We start from the raw sequence: 20912 nt of genomic DNA, 5'->3' as shown, positions 1-20912 counted from the left end.
GCAGACAGATCTTAAAAAGTACGTGAATGGTAGCTTTCTTACAGAACTGAGTCTTAAACCACATGTGATAATGAATACCTGTGATCCCAGCACCCGAGGCCTGAAGCAAGGAAGGTTAGAATTCAAGGCCAACCAGACCCTCTATCAAAAAAAAAAAGAAAAAAAAGGAAAGAAAGAAAGAAAGAAAGAAAGAGAGAAAAGAAAAATAATTTAATTTCAAGAACCACATAGGTTCTGTCACAACTGCTGGACATATGGGCTGTAATGGGACAATGACCCAAGACAGTACACAAACTGTACATGTAGTTGTGTTTCAATAAAACTTTATGTATGGACAGAAAAGTAAACTTTTAGAAACTGGCCACTGGAACCAGTAGTGGGGGCTGATACCTATAGTCTAACTCTTGGGAGACTGAGGCAGAAGCTATCCTTCCAGTTTGAAGGTCAGTGGGACATAGCAAAATCTTGTCTTAAAGAAAGAAAAACCATCCAATTGGCTGTGTGCAGTTCTGTGTCTGTGAAAGGGGATCTGAAGAATGGCTACTGTAAAGAACAGGAACCAAGGGGTGCTGGGACAGACAGGAGTGGTCCCAACTATCCCTATGGGTTCAAATCATCTTAGATACACTAGGCTACACTGTCATCCATGCCTTTCCATCCTAGACCATTCTGGACCCAGCTCATGTCAGGGTGATGGTCTCAGCCAGGCTTTCAAAGTTTTCCCACTTGCAATAGAGACAGCTTCTGGGTCCAGGGCAAACAAGATGGAGTCTGCTGCCTCCTCTGTGCTTCTGGCTTTGGATTTCTGGCCTTGGATGGAGTGAAAACTGCCACGTCTAGAAGGCATTGTGTTCTTTAAACATAAACCACTTAAAACCAATAACAATCCATGTGCTGTGCGGCTACAGGACACCGGGAGAGTGGAGCTGGCTGGACCACCTTTGCTGGAACATCTCTTTCTTCTGATGCTGATTCCACCCCGGGTCCTCAGTTGGCTCTTGTCACGGTGACAGAATGTATCCCATGGTCTTTGGTGGAGTTCTTGTTCATATACATAAACCCATGTGTTGATATTTTCCTGTTTTTCTCACTCTCTTGTTCTCTGGAACCGCCAAGGAAGCATGTTTGAGAGGCTTTTGGTTTGTGTTGTTTCCCTTTGCTGTTCAAACACATGAATTAACCTCTTTTTTTTTTTCTTCACGGCCATCATTTTCTTGTCTTTCTCTTTTAAAAAGTTTTTTTTTCTTTCTCTTTCTCTTTTTCTAACAAGCTGATCTGTTTTCCAGGAGTTTCCAAATAATTAAACCCAATTAAAACCATTAAATTCATGCTTTTAATGACAACTTTATCATTTAAGGCTAACCGCAAGGAGGAGGTTTAACTGGCCGAGCCTTCCACTGTGTGCTAATCCGCCCCTAACCTCTGGCTGACACTCAGATAGATAAACCCCACAGAATAAGCGAGCTGCTTTAATGAATAGCTTTAATTAGTACTTTTCTTCCTCCTGGCAGAGTAATTATTTGTTCGGCTTCTAAACAACTACTTGGCAGGAATATTCAAAGGCCCGGTAGATTTGGATGACGTGATGGCGTCAATTGGTTTTGTGTGCGCAGGTGGGATTTTTTTTTTTTTTTAAGGAAGAGAGGGGGGTCTTCATACCAAAATAGGTGCAATAGTATATCATCCTGCATATCATACTGAAGTTGGGGATGGCAGCGTAATTGACAAAGAAGAAAAAGGAAGGTGACCGCAGGCGTCGGGCTGTGAGCCAGCTCTAGAGTGGCGAGACACCCACCTTCTGTACAGAACGTGGACAAGCCCAGACAGCACCACTCAGAGACACAAGCCTGGCTCCGGGGCAGTCTGGGTCCTGACAGGAGAGGAGAGGGCCTGGGTGGCACAGTGCCAAGCCATCACCCTCCCTCTGCCCCCAAACCTTTCTCCAGGTGGCATCTGAGGAAGGAAGAATCAAGTTTACAGGATAGGTGTGGCCAGAGAGGCCCAGGAATGCCCAATCCCAAAAGCAGAGGCTTTCTCTGTGACCAGACTGCCTCTGTTGACCCATGTCTCAGAAATGGAGACTGTGGCTACTCAGGTCAGGATGAGGGACATGAAGTTTTAAGCGAGCTGTCCCCAAGTCACCTTCAGAAAATATGAGTACAGTCCCAGTATGCACCCAGGGTTCTCAGTGTGGGTACTTCTAACTACTGGGTCTCACTTCCTCCTTGAGACACAAAAGAGACACATCCTGCCTTTGCCATTGGGAGATTTTAATTAGGGGTGGGGGCAGGGTCTCATGTAGCCCAGGCTGGCTCGGAACTCACTAGATACAGACCTTGAACTTCTGCGCCTCCACCTCCTGACTGCTGGGATTACCGGCAAGTAACCAGTTTACGGCACTGACTGGGATCGAACTCCTGTTTTGTGCAAGCTAAAAAGGCCCTCTACCGGTCCCAGCCCTGGGTTTTTTTTTTGTTTGTTTCTTCAGTTTTGTTTATAATGTAGTTCACTTTGTGCTTGGGTTAGAAAGCTTGCTTCGTTTCAGTGTTTTCAACCCTGGAATTCAAAGTCAGTTTGCTAACGCTGCCGGCTGAGAACCTCACCTTTTCTCATCTCGAGTCCTTTAGACTGGGTCTTCAAAACTGGAGTTACGGGCCTGTTGGGCCAGGTCTGGAGAAGCCTGTGGCTGTCATCGCTTGGTGGAACGGAGAGGTTGCTATCGGCATTAGGGGTGGAAATTAGATATGCAGATACCTAGAAGGCCTCCTCTGGAAACACTATAACCACTGAGCTGGGGGCGGCAGAGAGGCTCGGTGAGGCGTGCGCATGCTATGCAAGCAAGGGGACCTGAGCTGGGATCCTTGGTGCCCGCGTGAAAGCCAGGCACGGCTGCGCACATCCGTAACCGTATTGCTGGGTAATGGGGAAAGGGAGAGTAGAGACAGGAGGCTCCCCAAGGCTCAAGGACCAGCCAGCCTGACTGAAGCCTAGAGCTCCAGATTCAGTGAGAGAGTCTCTTCCAAAAATAAGTGGAGGGTGATAAAGGAAAATGTGCAGCGTCCACTTCTGCTCTGTACACCTCAGTACACACGTGTACGTGTACATACAACACACATACATACCACATACACACACAGTATACATACAACCTGTACACCCACATCACACATGCATACCACATACACATGCACGAACGAACACTCGCTCGCACGCACGCACGCACAGCTAAGGCAAACCCCATGACTATATTACTAGAATATTCAGACTATGTACTCTCCAGGCACTTGCAAACAAGCGACAGGCATGTTGATGTGCCCTCTGTGGCCTGGGTCACACGCAGTGGGAGAGTGCTTGCCTGGTACATTCAGAGGCCTTGTATCCAGAAACACAAAGAAAAGCGTTAACCAGACCATGGAAGTTGCTAACCATCCACCAGCAATTTTTCAGAAACACATTTAAAGAGATGAACGCTAGCAGATGACTTTGCGTTTGTGTATCTGTGTGTGTGTGTGTGTGTGTGTGTGTGTGTGTGTGTGTGTGTGTGTGAGAGAGAGAGAGAGAGAGAGAGAGAGAGAGAGGGAGAGGGAGAGTTGCATGTGGAGTTTCTGTGTGAGTGTGTTTTGTGTATTATGTGAGTGTGTGTGTGTCATATGTATGCGCGCACATACACACAGTCAGAAAACAACTCTGTAGAGTTGATTCTCCCCTTCTATCCTTGTTTGGGTCCCAAGAATCGAATTCAGGTTGCCAGGATAACACAGCAAGTACCTTACCCACTAAAGCCGTTTTGCTGGCCCCAGCTTAAATCTTAAAAAGTAAAGTAGACAACTGCCATCTTAAAATAGGCATTTATCAGAAGAAATGTGATCGTTGCCTTCATTGCAGTAATAGTATTTTGTTTTATGTCATTGGCTCTGCAAAGACATACTCAGGGAATGAAGTTTTTAGTTTTAGGGGTTTGTTTGTTTGTTTGTTTAATTTGGACAGTCTTGGGTTCAAATCCCAGCCTTTGCTTCTTGTTAGTAGTGTGGCCTTGGAGTCTTGATTTGTCTGGAGAAGCAAGCTGCCGTCTTCTGACATGGAGACAGACATGGAGTCAGAGCACCCCTACATTTAAAAAAAAAAACATAAAAAATGTTAAAGGCTTTAAAAAAAAATACTGGGCTATAAACTAGACATGGTGGTACATGCCTTTAATCTTAGCACTCGGAAGGCAGAGGCAGGTGGATCTCAGTGAGTTCCAGTGCCTGAGACATGCCACAGAAGGATCCACACACCCTAATTAAACTGCTGTGGATGACAGGGCAGACGGCTGGCATTCTGTGTTACATCCCACCTGATTGGTCTCCCCGAGGTGTTGTGACGGATGGGTGGTGTGTGTAGGTGCCTTCAGAGGCCAGAAAAAAATCACCAAATCTCCTGAAGCCAGAGCCACAGGCGATTGTCAGCTATCTGACATGGCTGCTGGGAACCAAACCTCTGGGAGAGCAGCAAGCTCTCCCTCTGCTGCTGAGCCATCTCTCTGGCCCCAGAAACCGAGTGCTGCCCAGGTGGTTCCAGGCCACGCCCCTTGTCTTCTCTCGTGATTATTGCACATCAGATTGATTTCATTTTAGGAAAGACTTTCCCTTTTTATAGTTTTACCATCTCTCTTCCACCCAAGAAATAAAACCACACATTCCAAGATAGTGTAGCAACCACCAGGCTGATGTCTGACTAGCCCACGGGATAAAACCGCCTCCTCGAACTAGAAGAATTTCATCACAAAAGCATTAAAATTAGGTCCTTGTGCTTCGTGGGGATCCAGAGTACTGTCTCTGCCCCAAGGACAGCCCCACCATCCCTTTCTAGCCCCTTAACCCAAGGCATGCACAGACCACCACGACGCCATCAAAGTTAATTCCAGAAACCCAAGAACATTAGGGCTCACTGGAAAAATCTGCCGAGTCTGGGCCTGGTTTATAGCTTCTCAGGGAGACAGCCACCCGCAAACATCCTAGGCCGACAAGAATGGCATTCCATTTTCCCCATCCTGCCCCAACAGAGCCTTTCCAGGGGCGTGTTCCACACTGAGCTCTTCTCCAGTCTCCCCGTTCTGGCTTTAATTGCTCTTTGTTTTTCAAGTCATCCATGTACGATGGTGCTTGTTTAGCAAGTTAACCACGGGACCCTGCTATAATCGGAAGAGCATGCGATGGTTAGGGAAGTAACTGCCTTTCAAGGGTCAAGGGCCTGGCATCTCTGGCTGCACCAGTCAGCTGCTCTTGCTGCGTCTTTGATGAAGGCGTGAGTCCTCCACAGGAGTCTGAGGGATAAGAACTGTTCTGGGACTCTGGGCCAGGTCTGTTCAACCCTCCGTGCACCGTTGGCCAATTCAGGGTTCAGTGTAGATCTGAAAGGGTAGTGAGGGAGCGGCTTCGCTTTCGGTTGTATTTGACTGGATTACACTGTCGATCGCGCCACTAAAGCCAGCCAGCAGAGGGGGCTGGTGTGTCGTGGAGGGTGTTCAGGGTGCATCCAGCAGGCACCTGGAGGTGCATGGGAAGCTTCTCTCCAACTCTCACACCTGAATTGGTTTTCTTTTAGCTTATCTGTCCTTTAAAACAATAGTATGTATGTGCAAGTATGTCTGTGGCAGGGTATGTATGTATATTTGGATATGTGTGTATATGCATATATGTGTATATATGTATACAACACACATATACATGTATATGGTTCGTGTGGAAATGCACATGTGTGCAGCTGGCCAATAAGACCCAGGAACTCACCTGTCTCGGGCGGGCCCACCTCCCGCACCAGGGTTACAGGTGGGCCACCACACCTGGCCTTCTCCTGGGTGCTGGGGATCTAGACTCAGGTCCTTGTGCTTGCATGGCTGGAGCGTTACTGAGTGAGCCATCTTCCCCGCCCCTGTGACAATCAATTTTCAGTATTTGTATCAATACAAGGAAAGGAAGTCTGACAGGCTTCTTTCTAATGAGGTTTGGATTTTTCGTTTCGCTCTCTTCGTCTCCTGCAGCTGGATGCTGGCTCAGTTAGACTGCAGACGACTACAAAAGTTCTGATCTTTTGCAATTCACCATCAGTTCTGCATGGTTCATCTCTCGGGCTCATGAGTTTATTGGTGCCCTTTGGCCTTGTTCTCACCAAATACCTTATAAAAAGCAACTTAGGGATGGAAGGGGCCACTTTGACTCACAGTTTGGGGGGACACAGTCCATGGTGTCTGGGAAAGCATGAGAGCAGGGGGCCACATGGCATCCTCGGTCAGCATGCAGATAGCAAATAGTGTCTATCAAATGTAAAGACCCACCCCTACTGACCCATTCTCTAGTGAGGCTCCGCCCCCTACAGGTTCTACAACCTTCCAAAACAGCACTACCATTTGGGTACCAAATGTTCAAACACTTGAACCTGTGGGGGACTTTTCACATTCAAACATAATAATGAGTTTGGATTTTTCCCCCTTGTTTTAAAAAAGCAAAGTGGTATTTCAGAATGTGCTAACAGTTATTCTTAATTGTTTTAACCCAAGAAAAGTCTGCATATACTTTTAAATTCATGACATTATATACAGATAAGTATTTGAAAAACAGCAGCCCTCACTGGCCACCACCTTTGCTCTCTGCCAGGAGGAAACAATTTTCAACTTGTGCTGAACTATTTAGATGTTTATCTCTGAGTTTCTTTTTCCCTTCTTCTCCATGATCTCTGATTTTGCAAAATGCAAAATAAAAAATTTTAGTTCTCAAGGCTGTGGCCACAGCCCAATGGTGGAACACTCACCCAGCATGTGCAAAGGCCCTGTGTTCCCTCCCAGAGCCAAAAGAATAAAGACATTACAAAAGGCCTTTAATCCTAGCACTTGAGAAGCAGAAGAAAAGAACCAGGGGTCCAAGACTAGCATTGGTTATGTAGTAGGTTTGAGGCAGCCTGGGCTACATGAGGCCCTGTCAAAAAACAAAAAGAAAGAAGGTCCTGTCTCTCACCCTTGTGGTCACAGGCACAAACCTCCTGTTCACATCCTGTCTCTATCAGCCAGGCATGCACAATCTCAGCTTTATTCGTGTCTGCAATTTGCTCTCTTAGAACTACATGAATGCTTCCCTCGGAGAAGCAGGTTTAACACACAGTGATTGTTTTGGACTGAGTCAGTCCCTTCGGGCCAGATGGCTGTCCTCTCTCCTCCTGCGGGAGAAAGCCACACTCATAGTCAGGTGCATGGCACTGCAGGCCTTCCATAACGGCTGTTCAGAGGCACAGCGGCACTCTGGTTTGGATGACCACAACCTTCCCTGGGTCACACTGACTCCCGCCAGGCTCCAGGAGGTTTGTCCCGGTTGCCTTCTGCAGTTACAGAGTCTCTGTCTGCCATCTCCTGGCCGGAACCCTGAAGGGGAGGCTCTGGAGCCCTGAGGAGGTATCGTGGCCTGCTTCTCCACAGCTGTGAGTGTGAAGCCAAGGTCAGCAGCTCTGTTTCCTGCGTTTGTGCTTTTCTTTTTGTTTTGTTTCGTTTTTTTGTTTGTTTGTTTGTTTTATTTTTAAGGTCAAAAGAGGTTTGTGTTTGGAATTATTTACTTTTAGAGCAAGAGTGCCTCTGTGTGTGTGTGTGTGTGTGTGTGTGTCTATGTGTCTGTGTGTCTTTGTACATGTGTGTACACGTATGTGTGTGTGCTGGTGCTCACAGTCATGGGTGCATGTGCACGTGGCGGCCAGTGGACAATTTGAGCTGTTATTACTAAGCACCGTTCACCTTAGTTTGAGACAGGTCTCACTCACTGGCCTAGAGCTCAACAGTCTGGCCAGCAGGGAGCCACAGGGACCCACCTGTCTCTGCCTCCCAACACTGAGATTAGTAAGTCTGCACAGCACACGGAGCATTTTATATACATTTAGGCGCAGGGGTCAAACTCAGGTCCTTGTGCTTGCTCGGCAAACCCCTTACTGCCTGAGCCGTCTCCCCACCCCTTGGTCCACTGTTCACTTAAGGTTTGTTTGTTCTAGCCTGGCTTCTGTTGATGTGGTAATCACAGTGACCAAAGGCAACGTAGAGGAGGAAAGGATTTATTTGGTTTATACTTCCAGGTCACAGTCCCTCACTGAAGGAAGTCAGGACAGAAACCTAGAGGCAGGAACGATACTCTAGATTGCTGGCTCATCCTTAACAAGCTTTCTTACATAGCCTGGACCCACTTCCTAAGGATGGTACTCTCACAGTGCACAGGGCCCTTCCATTCCAACCACCAATCAAGACAATCTCTCTCAGATGTGGCCAAAGGCCAGTCCAATGGAGGCAATGCCTCAACTGAGGCACCCTCTTTCCGGGAGACTCTAGGTTGTATCTAGTTGACAATAAAAACTGACCTTCACACACTCAAATCCACTGTCACCTGCAAGTCTCCACTTCACTATCTCTCTATTGGAGCCCGGGCTTAGGTTGGGGTCTGTGAAGAGATCTGTGCTGTGGAGAGGGTGGGAGCCGGCAGGGCTCTTAAAGCTCCCACCTGGACTTAAGATATCACTTGTACCACACACAACGCCTGAGTCCTCAGGGCCCAACAGGTCCTTTTTCTAAAGGTTTTCGGGACTCGCACTCTGTGCAGGGGTGATTCATCTCTGTGTTCACAGGCTGAAAACACTGTTAGCTTTTATCTAGCTGTACCCCAAGCACCTGGAAAAACAACTTTAAAAAGAGAAGGTTAACTTTGCTTACATGTTCCAGAGAGTTCTGCCCATGGTTGCTTGGTCCTGCGCCCTCAGACAGAATGTCACGTCACGTCACAGCAGCAGGAGTTTGGGGAGGGTGCTGTTCACCTCGTAGGGGTGGGGCATAAAGCAAAGAGAGAGAGGGGGGAAAGAGGGGGGAAAGGAAGGAGGACAAAGACACATCTAAGACAGGATACAAAGGTTAACTGCCAAACCCACTTTGGCCCTACTTCCTCTAGCTAGATCCTGCCCACTGAAGTTTCCAGAAACTCCCAAAATAACAACTAGATAGGGAACAAGCATTCCCCACCTGGGCTTGTGGGAACAGTTCAGAACCAAACAAAACACTGAAAAACACACACACACACAAACTAAGCAGCAGGGGCGGTAGTGGCACACACCTTTAATCCCAGCATTCTCGGGAGGCAGAGGCAAGCAGTCTTTGAGAGAAACTCTATCTCGAAAAAACAAAACAAACAAACAAAAAAACTTGGGCTGGAGAGATGGCTCAGCAATTAAGATCACTCTCTGCTCTTCCAGAGGGCCTGAGTTCAATTCCTAGCAACCACACGGTGGCTCACAACCGTCTATGCTGGGATCCGATGTCGTCTTCTGGTGTGCAGGTGACATGCAGATAGAGCACTCATATACATCAATCAATCTTTAACAAAAACACAAACAAACAAACAAGCAGCCCTTCATTCATAAGCCAGACATAACAGACCGGCAGCCATGTTCACTGTGCACTGGAATGTATCACCCTCGGGGAGGGGCGACTGGGAACAAAACCTTATATTAATTACTTTCTTCTTCTGTAACATGAGAGATCCCTGACAGAAGCAACCTAAGAAAGGAAGGATTTATTTCCATCCGTGGTTTGAAAGTGCAGTCTCTCATGGGGTGGAAGTCATGGTGGCGAGAGCCTGAGGTAACTGGTTAGCTTGGGTCCCCAGTCGGGGAGCAGAGGCAGATGAAGGCTCTGCCCAGCTCCTTTCCCATCTTTCCTTCTTCATTTGGTTTAGGATCCCAGCCCAGGCGATGGTGCTGTGCACACCCAATTGGGTCTTCCCACCAGGCAAACCTTTCTGGACACATTGTCACAGGCACACCCAGAGGTGTAGTCCCATAAAGAGTCTGACAATGAACCATCCCAGTAGCCAACTGTGCTGTCTATAGGGGTGTGGGGAACAGACACACTGTCATGATTCAACTGTTTCATACCGTATGCTCTGACCAGCTTGCTTCCGTCCCCCTCACGGTTCCTCAGAGATCGCTTGTAGCCATCACTCCAGAGTGAAGTCACTTTATAATGTCCTCTCTCCTGGTGTAGACAAGCTGTGTTTGTCCCAGGCCATGCTCTTAGCCACACAAGAGCTGAGAGCTATCTGGAAGAGCAGGGACTTCCGGCTGCTTTCCAGAGCCCCAGAGGCCACACGTGCAGAAAACTGTCCCTTCTCTTTCCCACAGGACACCACGACGTCAGTACGCATCGGCCTGATGATGGAGGAGATGATCTTCAACCTTGCTGACACGCACCTGTTCTTCAATGACCTGGAGGTCAGCACGCAATGCTCGATTTCACAGTTGCGGGGGGGTTACTCATGTTTAGTTGGGGGTAGATAGAAAGTTTTTCCTTTTTTTTTTTTTCTTTTTAAGTTTTTTGAGACAGGGTTTCTCTGTGTAGCCCTGGCTGTCCTGGAACTCACTCTGTAGACCAGGCTGGCCTCGAACTCAGAGATACAATGAGTGCTGGATTAAAGGTGTGGGCTACCACTGCCTGATTCCTTTCCTTTAAATACTGTGTGTGTGTGTGTGTGTGTGTGTGTGTGTGTGTGTGTGTGTGTGTGCGTGTGTGTGCATGCACATGCCAGTAGAGGTGATTGGATCCCCTGAGGCTGGAGCATACACTGGTGTGACCCATTTTAGTGTGGGTGCTGGGAACAGAATGTGGGGTTTTAGAAGAGCATCGAGCCAGCCTCCAGATGTCCCTTTTCTCTTAGAGATTCAAATCACTTACTCAGGACTCCTAAGAAAGTGCAGAACTATAGTCAGCGTCCTTTTGGGGGGTACACTCTTGTCAGAGTGACCTTGCTGGCCCTCCTCTCTCCATGCTCCAGACACAGGGGATGGTGGTTCTGCTAACCCAGTTTTTAAAAAAAAATCTGATGGCCTCTTCCTCTTCCTTCTGGAATGCCTTTACTTTAATTCGTTCATTAAGGCAGACTAGTGCAGATCCTCTTGGGGCAATGATACTTAGCAGTGGGGCCGAATGGAAGCTTTTTTTTAAAAAAAGAATTTATGTTCTTCTGGGGCATATTTTACCGAGAGACAGAGACACAGAGACACAGAGAGAAAGACAGAAAGAAAGAAAATACACTTACTGTGTTTACCCTTGGACCCCTGAGCAAGATGCAAAAAGAAAGTGCAGAAAATGTCAGACACAGCTTAACTCATTTGTTTAGACTTAGTCTATGTTGAAAGACTCGGGAATAGATTCAAATGAAAAACATATTTAAAGAGAACTCCTTGGGGCAGTGAGATAGCTCAGAAACTAAAGGTGTGTGGGGCATCCTAATTTTGATCCCAGAACCCACACAAAGCTGAAGGGAGACAAAGCTGGAATCCGCAGACGTGTCCTCTGGCCTGACCCATACACTGTGGCACACACACACACACACACACACGCTCACCTCCGATTCGTGTGTACACGCACGCACAATAACAATTTCTAAATTGTAACGTCAGAGAAAGGAAGTTCTAAAAATAAGCAAGTTAAATAAAGTGGAGCAAAACTATAGACACAAATGCTGAGGAAAGGGAAGAGTCTTGCCCAGGCTGACGCTAACAGCCATGATCAGGTTTAAAGGTGACCGACAGGTGTCTCGGCAGACAAAGCAAGGAGGGAAATAAGAGTTCTCCTTCCTCGTGATGAGTGAAGAGCTCTGCTCAGAGGGAAGAGGATGGACTTTGCCAGGAGAGCTGACGGTTCGAAGGCCTCGAGCAGGCGCCACTGACTATACGCCGTCGTCACAGTCACTCAGAACACGGTGAAAGCTAAAGGCAACCTAGATCAAGCTGGACATGAAAGGACATTTCTGTCTGTCCTGAAGCTGTCGTCTGCACCTGGAGCAGCCCCGAGGACCAAGCTGTGGGGTAGAAATAGTCCCCAACCAAGGCCCCTATGAAGATCCCAGGGCATCGAACAGTTTTGTGGTCAGGCAATAGAAGGCCCAGGCAGGCACAAGTCACTCTGTCCATCTGGGTGAGACGGCAATCAGCCAGATTTGTGTGGGCTCCTGGCAACACCTTCAGACTCCTACCCTCCTGCTTTTCACAGGCTCCACAGTCAGTGACCATCATGGCTGCAGCTTGTAGAGGGCCATCTCAGTTACCAGACAACCAGGGCTGCTCAGGGACTCCAGATTGTTCTCATTCTCCAAACCTTGCTCAACAGCATCCCCATGCCAGGTGCCCCATGCCAGGTGTCTATGCCAGGTGCCCCATGCCAGGTGTCTATGCCAGGTGCCTATGCCAGGTGCCCCATGCCAGGTGCCTATGCCAGGTGCCACATGCTAGGTGCCTATGCCAGGTGCCCCATGCCAGGTGCCCCAAAGTCTAACTGGCAGGATTGGAACCAGGTCTTCCAGGAGTAGGCACATGCTGCTTGCTGAGAGCAGCAGCCCTGTGGGACCATGAAGAACAGTTCCCCAGGGTGGGCTGCAGCCAGACTCAGGAGGGAGACAGGCGCCTATGACAGGCTCTATGCCCAGAGGCTTGGGAAATAGCATCCTGTTTGCATTCTACAAATAAATCCCTCAGGAAACTCTCCTGCTTCCCCAACCCAACCAAGTGCATATGTCACATCATGTCAGGTGGAGAACTCTGAAGAGACCAGGAGGATGGCAGAGGGGTCGTCACGGACCCCAGGGATTTAGTTGGAATCCTGGCTTCTCTTCTGTAGCCGTGATGAAACATTCTGACAAAAACAACCTAGAGAATTTTAGCGCACAATTCCAGGTTACAGCTCACCACTGTAGGGACCTCAGGGTCTCAGGTATTCAAGACAGATAGTCATATCACATCCACAGAGCAAAGAACAATGCATCTCTGAGCTACATAGTGAGACTAGCCTAGGCTATATAGTGAGATCAGCCTGAGCTGCATAGTGAGACCAGCCTGGACTGCATAATGAGACCAGCCTGGGCTATATAGTGAGGCCAACCTGGACTACATAGTGAGACCAGCCTGGGCTATATAGTGAGGTCAACCTGGACTACATAGTGAGACCAGCCTGGGCTATATAGTGAGGCCAGCCTAAGCTACATAGTAAGACCAGCCTGGGCTATATAGTGAGTTCAAGGCCAGAAGCTGGTACAGAATGAATGGTACTGTCTCAAATAAAGAAGGAGAAAAAAAGAAGAAAGGAAAGAAGGGAATGGAAGGGAAGGAAAGAAAGAAAATAAGGAAGGCTGGTTGTGGTAGCAACCACCAGTAGGACTTGCTGAAGAGGAGAGGACACTTAAATCACCAGAAACTAAGGAAGCTCTCAAAATCCAATGATTCATGATGTCAAAGGAACAGGATGTAACCCAAAGGGCTCCCAGTGGCCAACGCTGGGGTGATTTACTAATACATAATGACCTATTAAATTCCAACTCAAAGTACGGAATAAACACTCACAGGTCCGTGCTGACAGATAACACACCATGAGGAAGCAAGCAAGGAGACAGACCCATCTCCCAGGCAGAAACCCCCCAGATGCCGTTCACATGCCCTGCAGCCTCTACGGGAGCCAGTCTGCTATGCTGAGGCAGATGGCCAAGGTCGAGGGGCACACGGGCCGCTGGCTCCCGGTGGTCTCAGGTGTGCCTCAGCGTGCATGTGTGTCACCCCATCTTGGGCGCACTCTTCCTCTGTGCATGTTGCTCTCTGTGTCAGAATCATTGGCTTTCCCCCTGTCCAAGTACTAACCTGCCTAGCCCTGCTGAGTTTCCCAGATCAAACCAAATTAGGCTCTTGCAGGGTGATACAGGCAAAGACAAATGTCTCCCCTGGGTCCAAACCTAGGGACTCATCAGACTCAGATTCAGTGATGATTTCCAAATAAAGACACGCTCACAGGCATTAGAGGCTAACATGCCGACATGGGTTTTTTCTGAAGAGGACAATTCATCCCATAACGCCCTGGCGGTCTCTGCTTCACTTTCTCTCACGTGAGGCGGGAAAATGGAGTCTCTCTTAATGTATGCAAAGGTCTAGGCAGAGTCCCTGCCACAGTGCAATTGTCTCCTTCCAGGAAGAGACTTTTCAATCATTTATTTAAAAGCAATGCATATGTGTTTAACCTCTGTGTATGAATCTCTGTGTGTCTGTGTGTCTGTCTGTGTGTATCTATTTGTGTATCTCTGTGTGTCTGTGTGTCTGTCTGTGTGTGTCTATTTGTGTATCTGTCTGTGTGTGTGTGTGTCTGTATGTATGTCTGTGTCTCTGTGTGTGTGTATGTCTGCATCTCTCTGTGTTTGTGTCTATGTGTGTCTATGTGTGTGTTTGTGTGTGTGTGTATCTCTCTGTGTGTATGTGTGTGTCTGTGTGTATGTGTGTACCTATGTGTCTGTGTGTCTATGTCTCTGTGTCTCTCTGTGTGCTTCTGTGTGTTTGTCTCTGTATGTATACATGTGTGTATGTGTGTATCTCTCTCTTTGTATATATGTGTATATGTGTGTGTCTGTGTGTATGTATATATCTATGTGTGTGTATGTGTGTGCTTGTGTCTCTGTATGTGTGTGTGTGTTTTAGGTAAGTACTCTATCAGCAGGCTAGACCCCAGCCTTATCTGTTTTTACTGTTTTATTTTTCTGTACTAAAGAACAAAGCTAGAACTCATGTAAGCCAGGCAAACACTGCTGCTGAGCCACATCCCAGCCCTTGTTTTGTTGTCGTGGTGACAGTGGTGCTGGGGACGGGACTCAGAGCTGTGTGCGCTACACAAGGACATCCGTCTGGGCTACAGCCCCGGCTCTCAGAATTTTTATTAACGTTATCATTAATTTGGTGACATGTTTAGATAAGGCTAATCCTCCTCTGCCCACCAGGCCAACCTCGGCTTCTTCCCTGTGGATCTGTTGTTTCCTGCCAGATGTATAAATGTCTAGATTGCTCTTTTCTCACTTTCGGATTCTCTTATCTGTTCTTTTAAAATATGACATATTCAGTAGGTTGCTGTCAACACACACACGTGTGTGTGTGTGCACGTGCGCATCCACACACACATCCAAGCACACACACGTACACACATATACACACATACACACATACACACACACATACACACATGCATACACACACATACACACACATATACACATACACACACATACACACACGCATACACACATACACACACATACATCCAAGCACACATGCACACATACACACACACATATACACACACACATATACACATATACACACACATACACACACATATACACACATTCACACACATACAGACACATACACACATGCACACACACATACACACACATACACACACACATACACACACATACACACACACACATGCACACACACATACACACACAATCCCACAATGAATATCTCCTTCTTAGCCGCTTTTCCACAATGTCAGATGCCTCGGAATCCTTCTGTGAGCAAACTTGAGGTCCTGCCCTGGTCTTTCAGGCTATGAAGTTGGAGTCCCTCAACGGGAACTCCACCATTCTATCACCTCCGTTCCAGTTGGCGAAAGGGGAGGGGCATGTGGTCTGTGTGGGTTTATATGTGGTATGTGTGTATGTGTGTGTGTGTGTGTGTGTGAGTGTGTGTGTGTGTGTGTGTGTGTGTGTGTGTGTGTAGGGAGCCCTTCCTCCCCACTCCCCACTGCACCAATAAGCAGGCATCATATGGTTGACCTTTCCACAAGTTCTCTAACCCATATCACCTCACCTGTGTGGAGCCCATCAGAACTCTGTCTCTACCATTGGTCCCACTGAAGTCCCTTCCCCAGGCTAGTGTCCTTTGACCAGAGATAGACCAGAATTTTCCTACAATCCATGTGAATGTGCCTCCCCTACAGCTTTGAGGACTGTGCCACACACCTGGAAATACAGCAGAAATTAGGAGCAGCAGTCTTCCTCCGAAAAGCCCAGTCAGGCTCCCTGTCCCCTGCATTGTCCGGTGGCCCTGGCCGATGGCTCACAGGGTAACTTGATCCAGGTCAGCTGGTGGAGTATGAGGTAGCGTCTAGCGAGTGTCATGGTGTTTTATGAAGTCCGAAATGTGATCGCGCCTGTTGTCACAGTTTAGCGCCCCTGACAATCCCTCACAAATGAGAAAAGCAGAGCCTCTTTACATGCCTTTCCCCTGACATCAGGGATGCCCTGGGGTGGGGGCTGTCTGACCCCTGCAGGGCGCTCTGGCCCAAGAGAAGGACGTCCTGTGCCAGGTCTGCAGGGTGTAGATGGAGGGTGTTCACTCTATTTTCTCCAAGCCTGAGTCAGTGAAGTCAGCCTTGCCTTGTAAATACAAACTGTTAGGTACTGGTGATACCTCTCGGTTGGCAGAGCATGCTCAAAGCCCTGGTTCCATCCCTGACACCACAGAAATGGACCGTGGTAGCTCACACCTGCCCTGCGTTCCCAGCACTTGGATGGTGGAGGCAAGATGAGCAATAGTTCTGGGTCAGCCTTGGCCACATAGTGAAGGAGAGGCCGACTCAGGCTGTCTCAGAAGACAAATGCAACTCCTCAGGTGTCAGGATGGGTCCTGGACCCTACTTCATGCAGGACAGCTAGGAAGCCAAAATCTCAAACTCACAAACTCAGATATCCACGAGCACCAAGTAAACACAGTGAGACTAAGTCAAATGGCACCACAGGAGAGACTGCAATGTGGACTTCCAGGCCTAAGGGCACAGCCAAAGTTTAGTTCCAAATGACATGGTACCTGGAACTCAGAAAGACGTCCCCTTGGTTTACATGTTGGCAATGGTTTCAAAAATACTTTGGGAGGGTCTATGGCTCAGTGGTTAGAGTACTGGCTGCTCTCCCATGGGACTCAGATTCCATTCCCAGCACCCACATTGAAGATCACAACACTCTGTAACTCCACCTCCAGGGGACCTGACACCCTCACACAGACATACATGCAGGCAAAACACAGATGCCCATAAAAAAGTAGTTAGTTAATTAATTAAATCCCAGTTCTGATTCTTCTTAAAAGAAAAAAAGAAGGAGAGAGTTATCCCAACACCAGCCTTTGGCCACCACACATACCTACATGGGTGAGTGTATTTGTGTGCACACACACCCACAGATGGACACACACACACTTTGCAGCATAGGGTGGACTACATAGCCGTGACCCCAGGCAACTTACAAGGTCTCTCCTGAAAGAGCTCACTAACCCAGTCCAGGAGTTGGATAGTGACATACGTCTTTGTCCTAGAACATCTCTCTCCATAGAACTTTCTATGCATACTGCTTTATGGCGTCCTCGGGTGCATGTGGTTGTTGATACAGAAGGGAAACTGAGGCACAGAGCAAGTACTCATGGCTTGTGGAGCAGATGGTGACCTGCCGAGGGTAATGCCTGGATGTGACAGACTTCCCTGTGTTGTGAAGGTTAAATAGCACCCACCTGATGGCCGGGGTCACTCTTTTCCTAGAGTCTTTGGGGAGCCTTGGCGTCCCCACAATGGCACATTAGTTATTCCCTTTACATGTGCAAAGCTCACTCACCTGACACCGCTCCTTGTGGCCACAAGCTTGTTCAAATGGGAACCAAAGAGAAAGCAGTCAGTTCCTCAGCTGAGGTCCTAACCTTTAGTGACAAAACCCAGACCAGCCCCCACGAACGCCAGCTCCAGAGCCCAGCCACCCTCAGCTCAGGAAACACACTCTTAAAACCAAGGCCACTAGGCTGGGATGTGGCCCAGCTGATAGTGCTTGCTTAGGAGGCATGAAACCCTGGGTCTGTCACTAACGGTGGTGACGCTTACCTGCAATCCAGCACTCAGGAAGTGGAGGCAGGAGGATCAGAAGGTCAAAGTCATCCTCCATTACATATCGAGTTCAAGGCCGGTCTGGGCTACATTAGAACCTGTCTCAGAAAAAAAACAAAAACAAAAAACAAACAGATAAAACTATCCTCTCCACTGCAGACTGACTGACACGTCCTTGTCCTTTCGTATTTCCAAAGGACTGTGACCAAATCCATGTGGATGATGTCTCATCCGATGACAATGGCCAGGATTTAAGGTAAGGATTTGGGGCCAAGGAGTTTCCCCTCCCACTTGGGGACTTCCACGCAGGTCAAACTGGATTCCTGTCTTTACCGTAGAAAAGAATTTCAGGATGAGCCAATGTGGATTTTTTATTATTTGTTTTAGTGTGTGCAGACGTGCATGTGTGTGTAGTGCCAGATGTTACATGTCTCTATCACACTTATTTTTGATATGGGCTCTCTCAGTAAATCTTGAGTTTACTGTTTCAGCTAAATGGGCTGGCCAACGAGCCACAGGCATCCTCCTGCCTCTGTCTCTAAAGCACCTCACCCCACACTGAGGCTACATCTCCACACACTGAATTTTTCATGGGTGCCGAGGATCTAAACTCAGGTGCTCAGGCTTGTGAGGCTGACGCATCTCCCCAACCCCCGATTCTCAGCACAGAGTCTGATGGAAAGAAAGATATTTGGAGAAAGAGTAAGACTCAAAGGAGAGGCCACTTTATTGTCTTTGCCATGAGACAGGTAAGTAAGTAGGTAGATAGATGATGGATGGATGGATGGATGGATGGATGGATGGATGGATAGATGGATGGATGGATAAATGGATAGATAGGTAGATAGATGGATAGATGGTAAATAATAGGCGATAGGTAGATGACTGATAGATGATAGATAGCTAGATACAGAGAGATAATTGAATGGTGATTGAATAATTACAGAAAGATGGATAAATGACAGATTAATTGAGGATTAATTAATTGAGGGTTGAAAGGTAAATGGATAGGTGATAGATGGCTGATAGTTGATACATGGATGGATAGATAGATGATAGATAGCTGGTAGATGGATTAGCTGATTGCTAGATGTTATGTTGGTGATGGATGAAAAGTAGATAATGAACAATTGATTGAATATTGATAGATTGATGATTGATTATTGGTAGATAAATAGATGATTAACAGGTAGATGGGTAGATAATAGAGAGCGAAATAGAAAGATATATAGGTGGATGGATAGATGGATGGATAGATAGACAGACAGATGGATGGATGGATGGATGGATAGATGGGTGGATGGATAGATAGACAGATAGATAGATGGATGGATGGATGGATGGATGGATGGATGGATGGATAGATAGATAGATAGGTAGGTAGATGATCAAAACTCAATAACTGAGAGATGAAGGATAGTAGAGAAATGCCTGTTGATTACAGAAAGATAGATGCTGACATTTGTAAGATCCTGTGGCTGCTTGAGTGGCTTCAGGAGTGTAATCTACAAGGGTTACTTATTCCTCTTCAAGGATGTTGTAATGAGCACACTTGAGTGTCTTGTTTGGATGAAGGACAAGAGAGAGAGGAACGCTGAGGTGTCAGACTCAAGGTTCTGAACTCTTTGGCCCCCAGTAAGTGCAGTTCACTGGCACTTGGAATTCCACAGGGCAGACATTGAGGCTTTCTCAGGCTTGGCTACTGTGTGCAGAAGCAGTGATAGTTCCCCAAAGAGTCTAGGGGTTCATTCTGATGCCCAAAGACAGAAACAAAAGCTCTGTTTGGCCCTTGCATGTACTTGGCCCCAGCAAGCCTGCAGCCTTAGGAATCTAATGAGAGCTGAAGTCCCCTCTCCAGAAACATACCCTGAGTGTATCCAGTGACTCATGGATACCCCAAGGCCTATCATGGGCCCAGGGACCTGAGTCTCCCCACACTAATGTCACACCTGTCCTGTCTTCCAGCACATACAACTTCTCCACTGATGGTTTCCACAGCACGGCGCCAGGGGCCAGCTTGTGCCTGGGCACAGGCGTTCATGGCGGTGTGGACTGGATGAGGAAACTAGCCTTCCGCTACCGCCGGGTGAAGGAGATGTACAACACCTACCGCAACAATGTGGGCGGTGAGTGATGGGGGACAGGGGGACAGACAGACCGAGACAGACAGACAAACCGACAGACAGGCAGACAGGCAGACAGGAACATGGAAGATTGAGTTGGGTGCTCCTGGTCTCTGTGTGTGTGTGTGTGTGTGTGTGTATACACATATGTACATGTTCGTACACATACTTGCAGGCGTGTGCATGTGCATACATGTGTGCATGTGGAGGCTGATGTCCAGTATCTTCCTTGATTACTCTCTGTCTCTTTTTTTTTTTTTTGAGACAGGGTCTCTCACTGAACCTGGGCTTGCTGTTAGGCTGGGCTAGCTGGCCAGCAAGGCCCAGGGCCCCTCTTGTCTCATCCTCTCCATCACTGTGATCACGAGTTGGTGCTCTTTACATGGTACTGGGGATTCAGACGAGGCTCTCTAGTCCAGGTTTGGCTTTTGAGGTACAGCCTCTCTATGTAGCCAGGCTAGCCTTGAACTCACAGCAGTCCTTCTGCCTTGGCTTCCCAAGTATCATGGTTACAAATGTCTGCCAACCACTCCTGGCTGCCTTGATGTCACCCAGTGAGTGACACATCTTGTCCCAGAACACTGGATCCCCATAGAATCCTCTTAATACTACCAAAGCCGTTCTGGCGACAGACTCCATCTGTTCCTAGAAGAATGCAGATTCTTGGCCCCACCATCACCACCCATAAAGACACTGCTCAGGGAATGCCTGGTCCCTCCAAGCCATGCTGAGTGTGCAGTTTGAGGACCAAGGGCTGTCCCTTGGAGCAGCTACCTGAAGCTAATTACAAAAATATGACCTGGGCTAGCACAGGGCAGCATTGTGTCCTAGTGAACCCACCGTCTCCAACACAGGCAGCCTCAACACCAAGCATGTGCCTGCCACCTTATCACCCAGGATGGCCCAATGTATCCCACAGGTCCTCCTGGCCCTGTCCTGTTAGAGTAGACAGCCTGGAGGATAAGCAGGCATCAAACACGTGAGCAGAGAGTTGTTATAGTTGGCTTGTTTTGTTTTGTTTTGTTTTGTTTTGTTTTGTTTTGTTTTGTTTTGTTTTG

General features: G+C 47.8%; 1 protein-coding gene across 1 annotated transcript in view; it reads left to right on the top strand.

Moving 5' to 3' along the window:
* Eya2 (EYA transcriptional coactivator and phosphatase 2) overlaps positions 1-20912 on the top strand; it is a 94471-nt gene that overhangs the window by 67196 nt on the left and 6363 nt on the right. The window contains exons 8-10 of the mRNA XM_028769769.1: positions 10177-10266; positions 17929-17987; positions 19697-19857. Of these exons, the coding sequence (XP_028625602.1) occupies positions 10177-10266; positions 17929-17987; positions 19697-19857 (310 nt within the window). The remainder of the gene's footprint in view (positions 1-10176; positions 10267-17928; positions 17988-19696; positions 19858-20912) is intronic.

This window comes from Grammomys surdaster, unplaced genomic scaffold (assembly GCF_004785775.1).
Source record: "Grammomys surdaster isolate TR1022 unplaced genomic scaffold, NIH_TR_1.0 193, whole genome shotgun sequence".
NCBI classification, from domain to species: Eukaryota; Metazoa; Chordata; class Mammalia; order Rodentia; family Muridae; genus Grammomys; species Grammomys surdaster.
The sequence above is the reverse complement of the archived record's forward strand: the minus strand, read 5'-3'. Positions and strand labels throughout refer to the sequence as shown.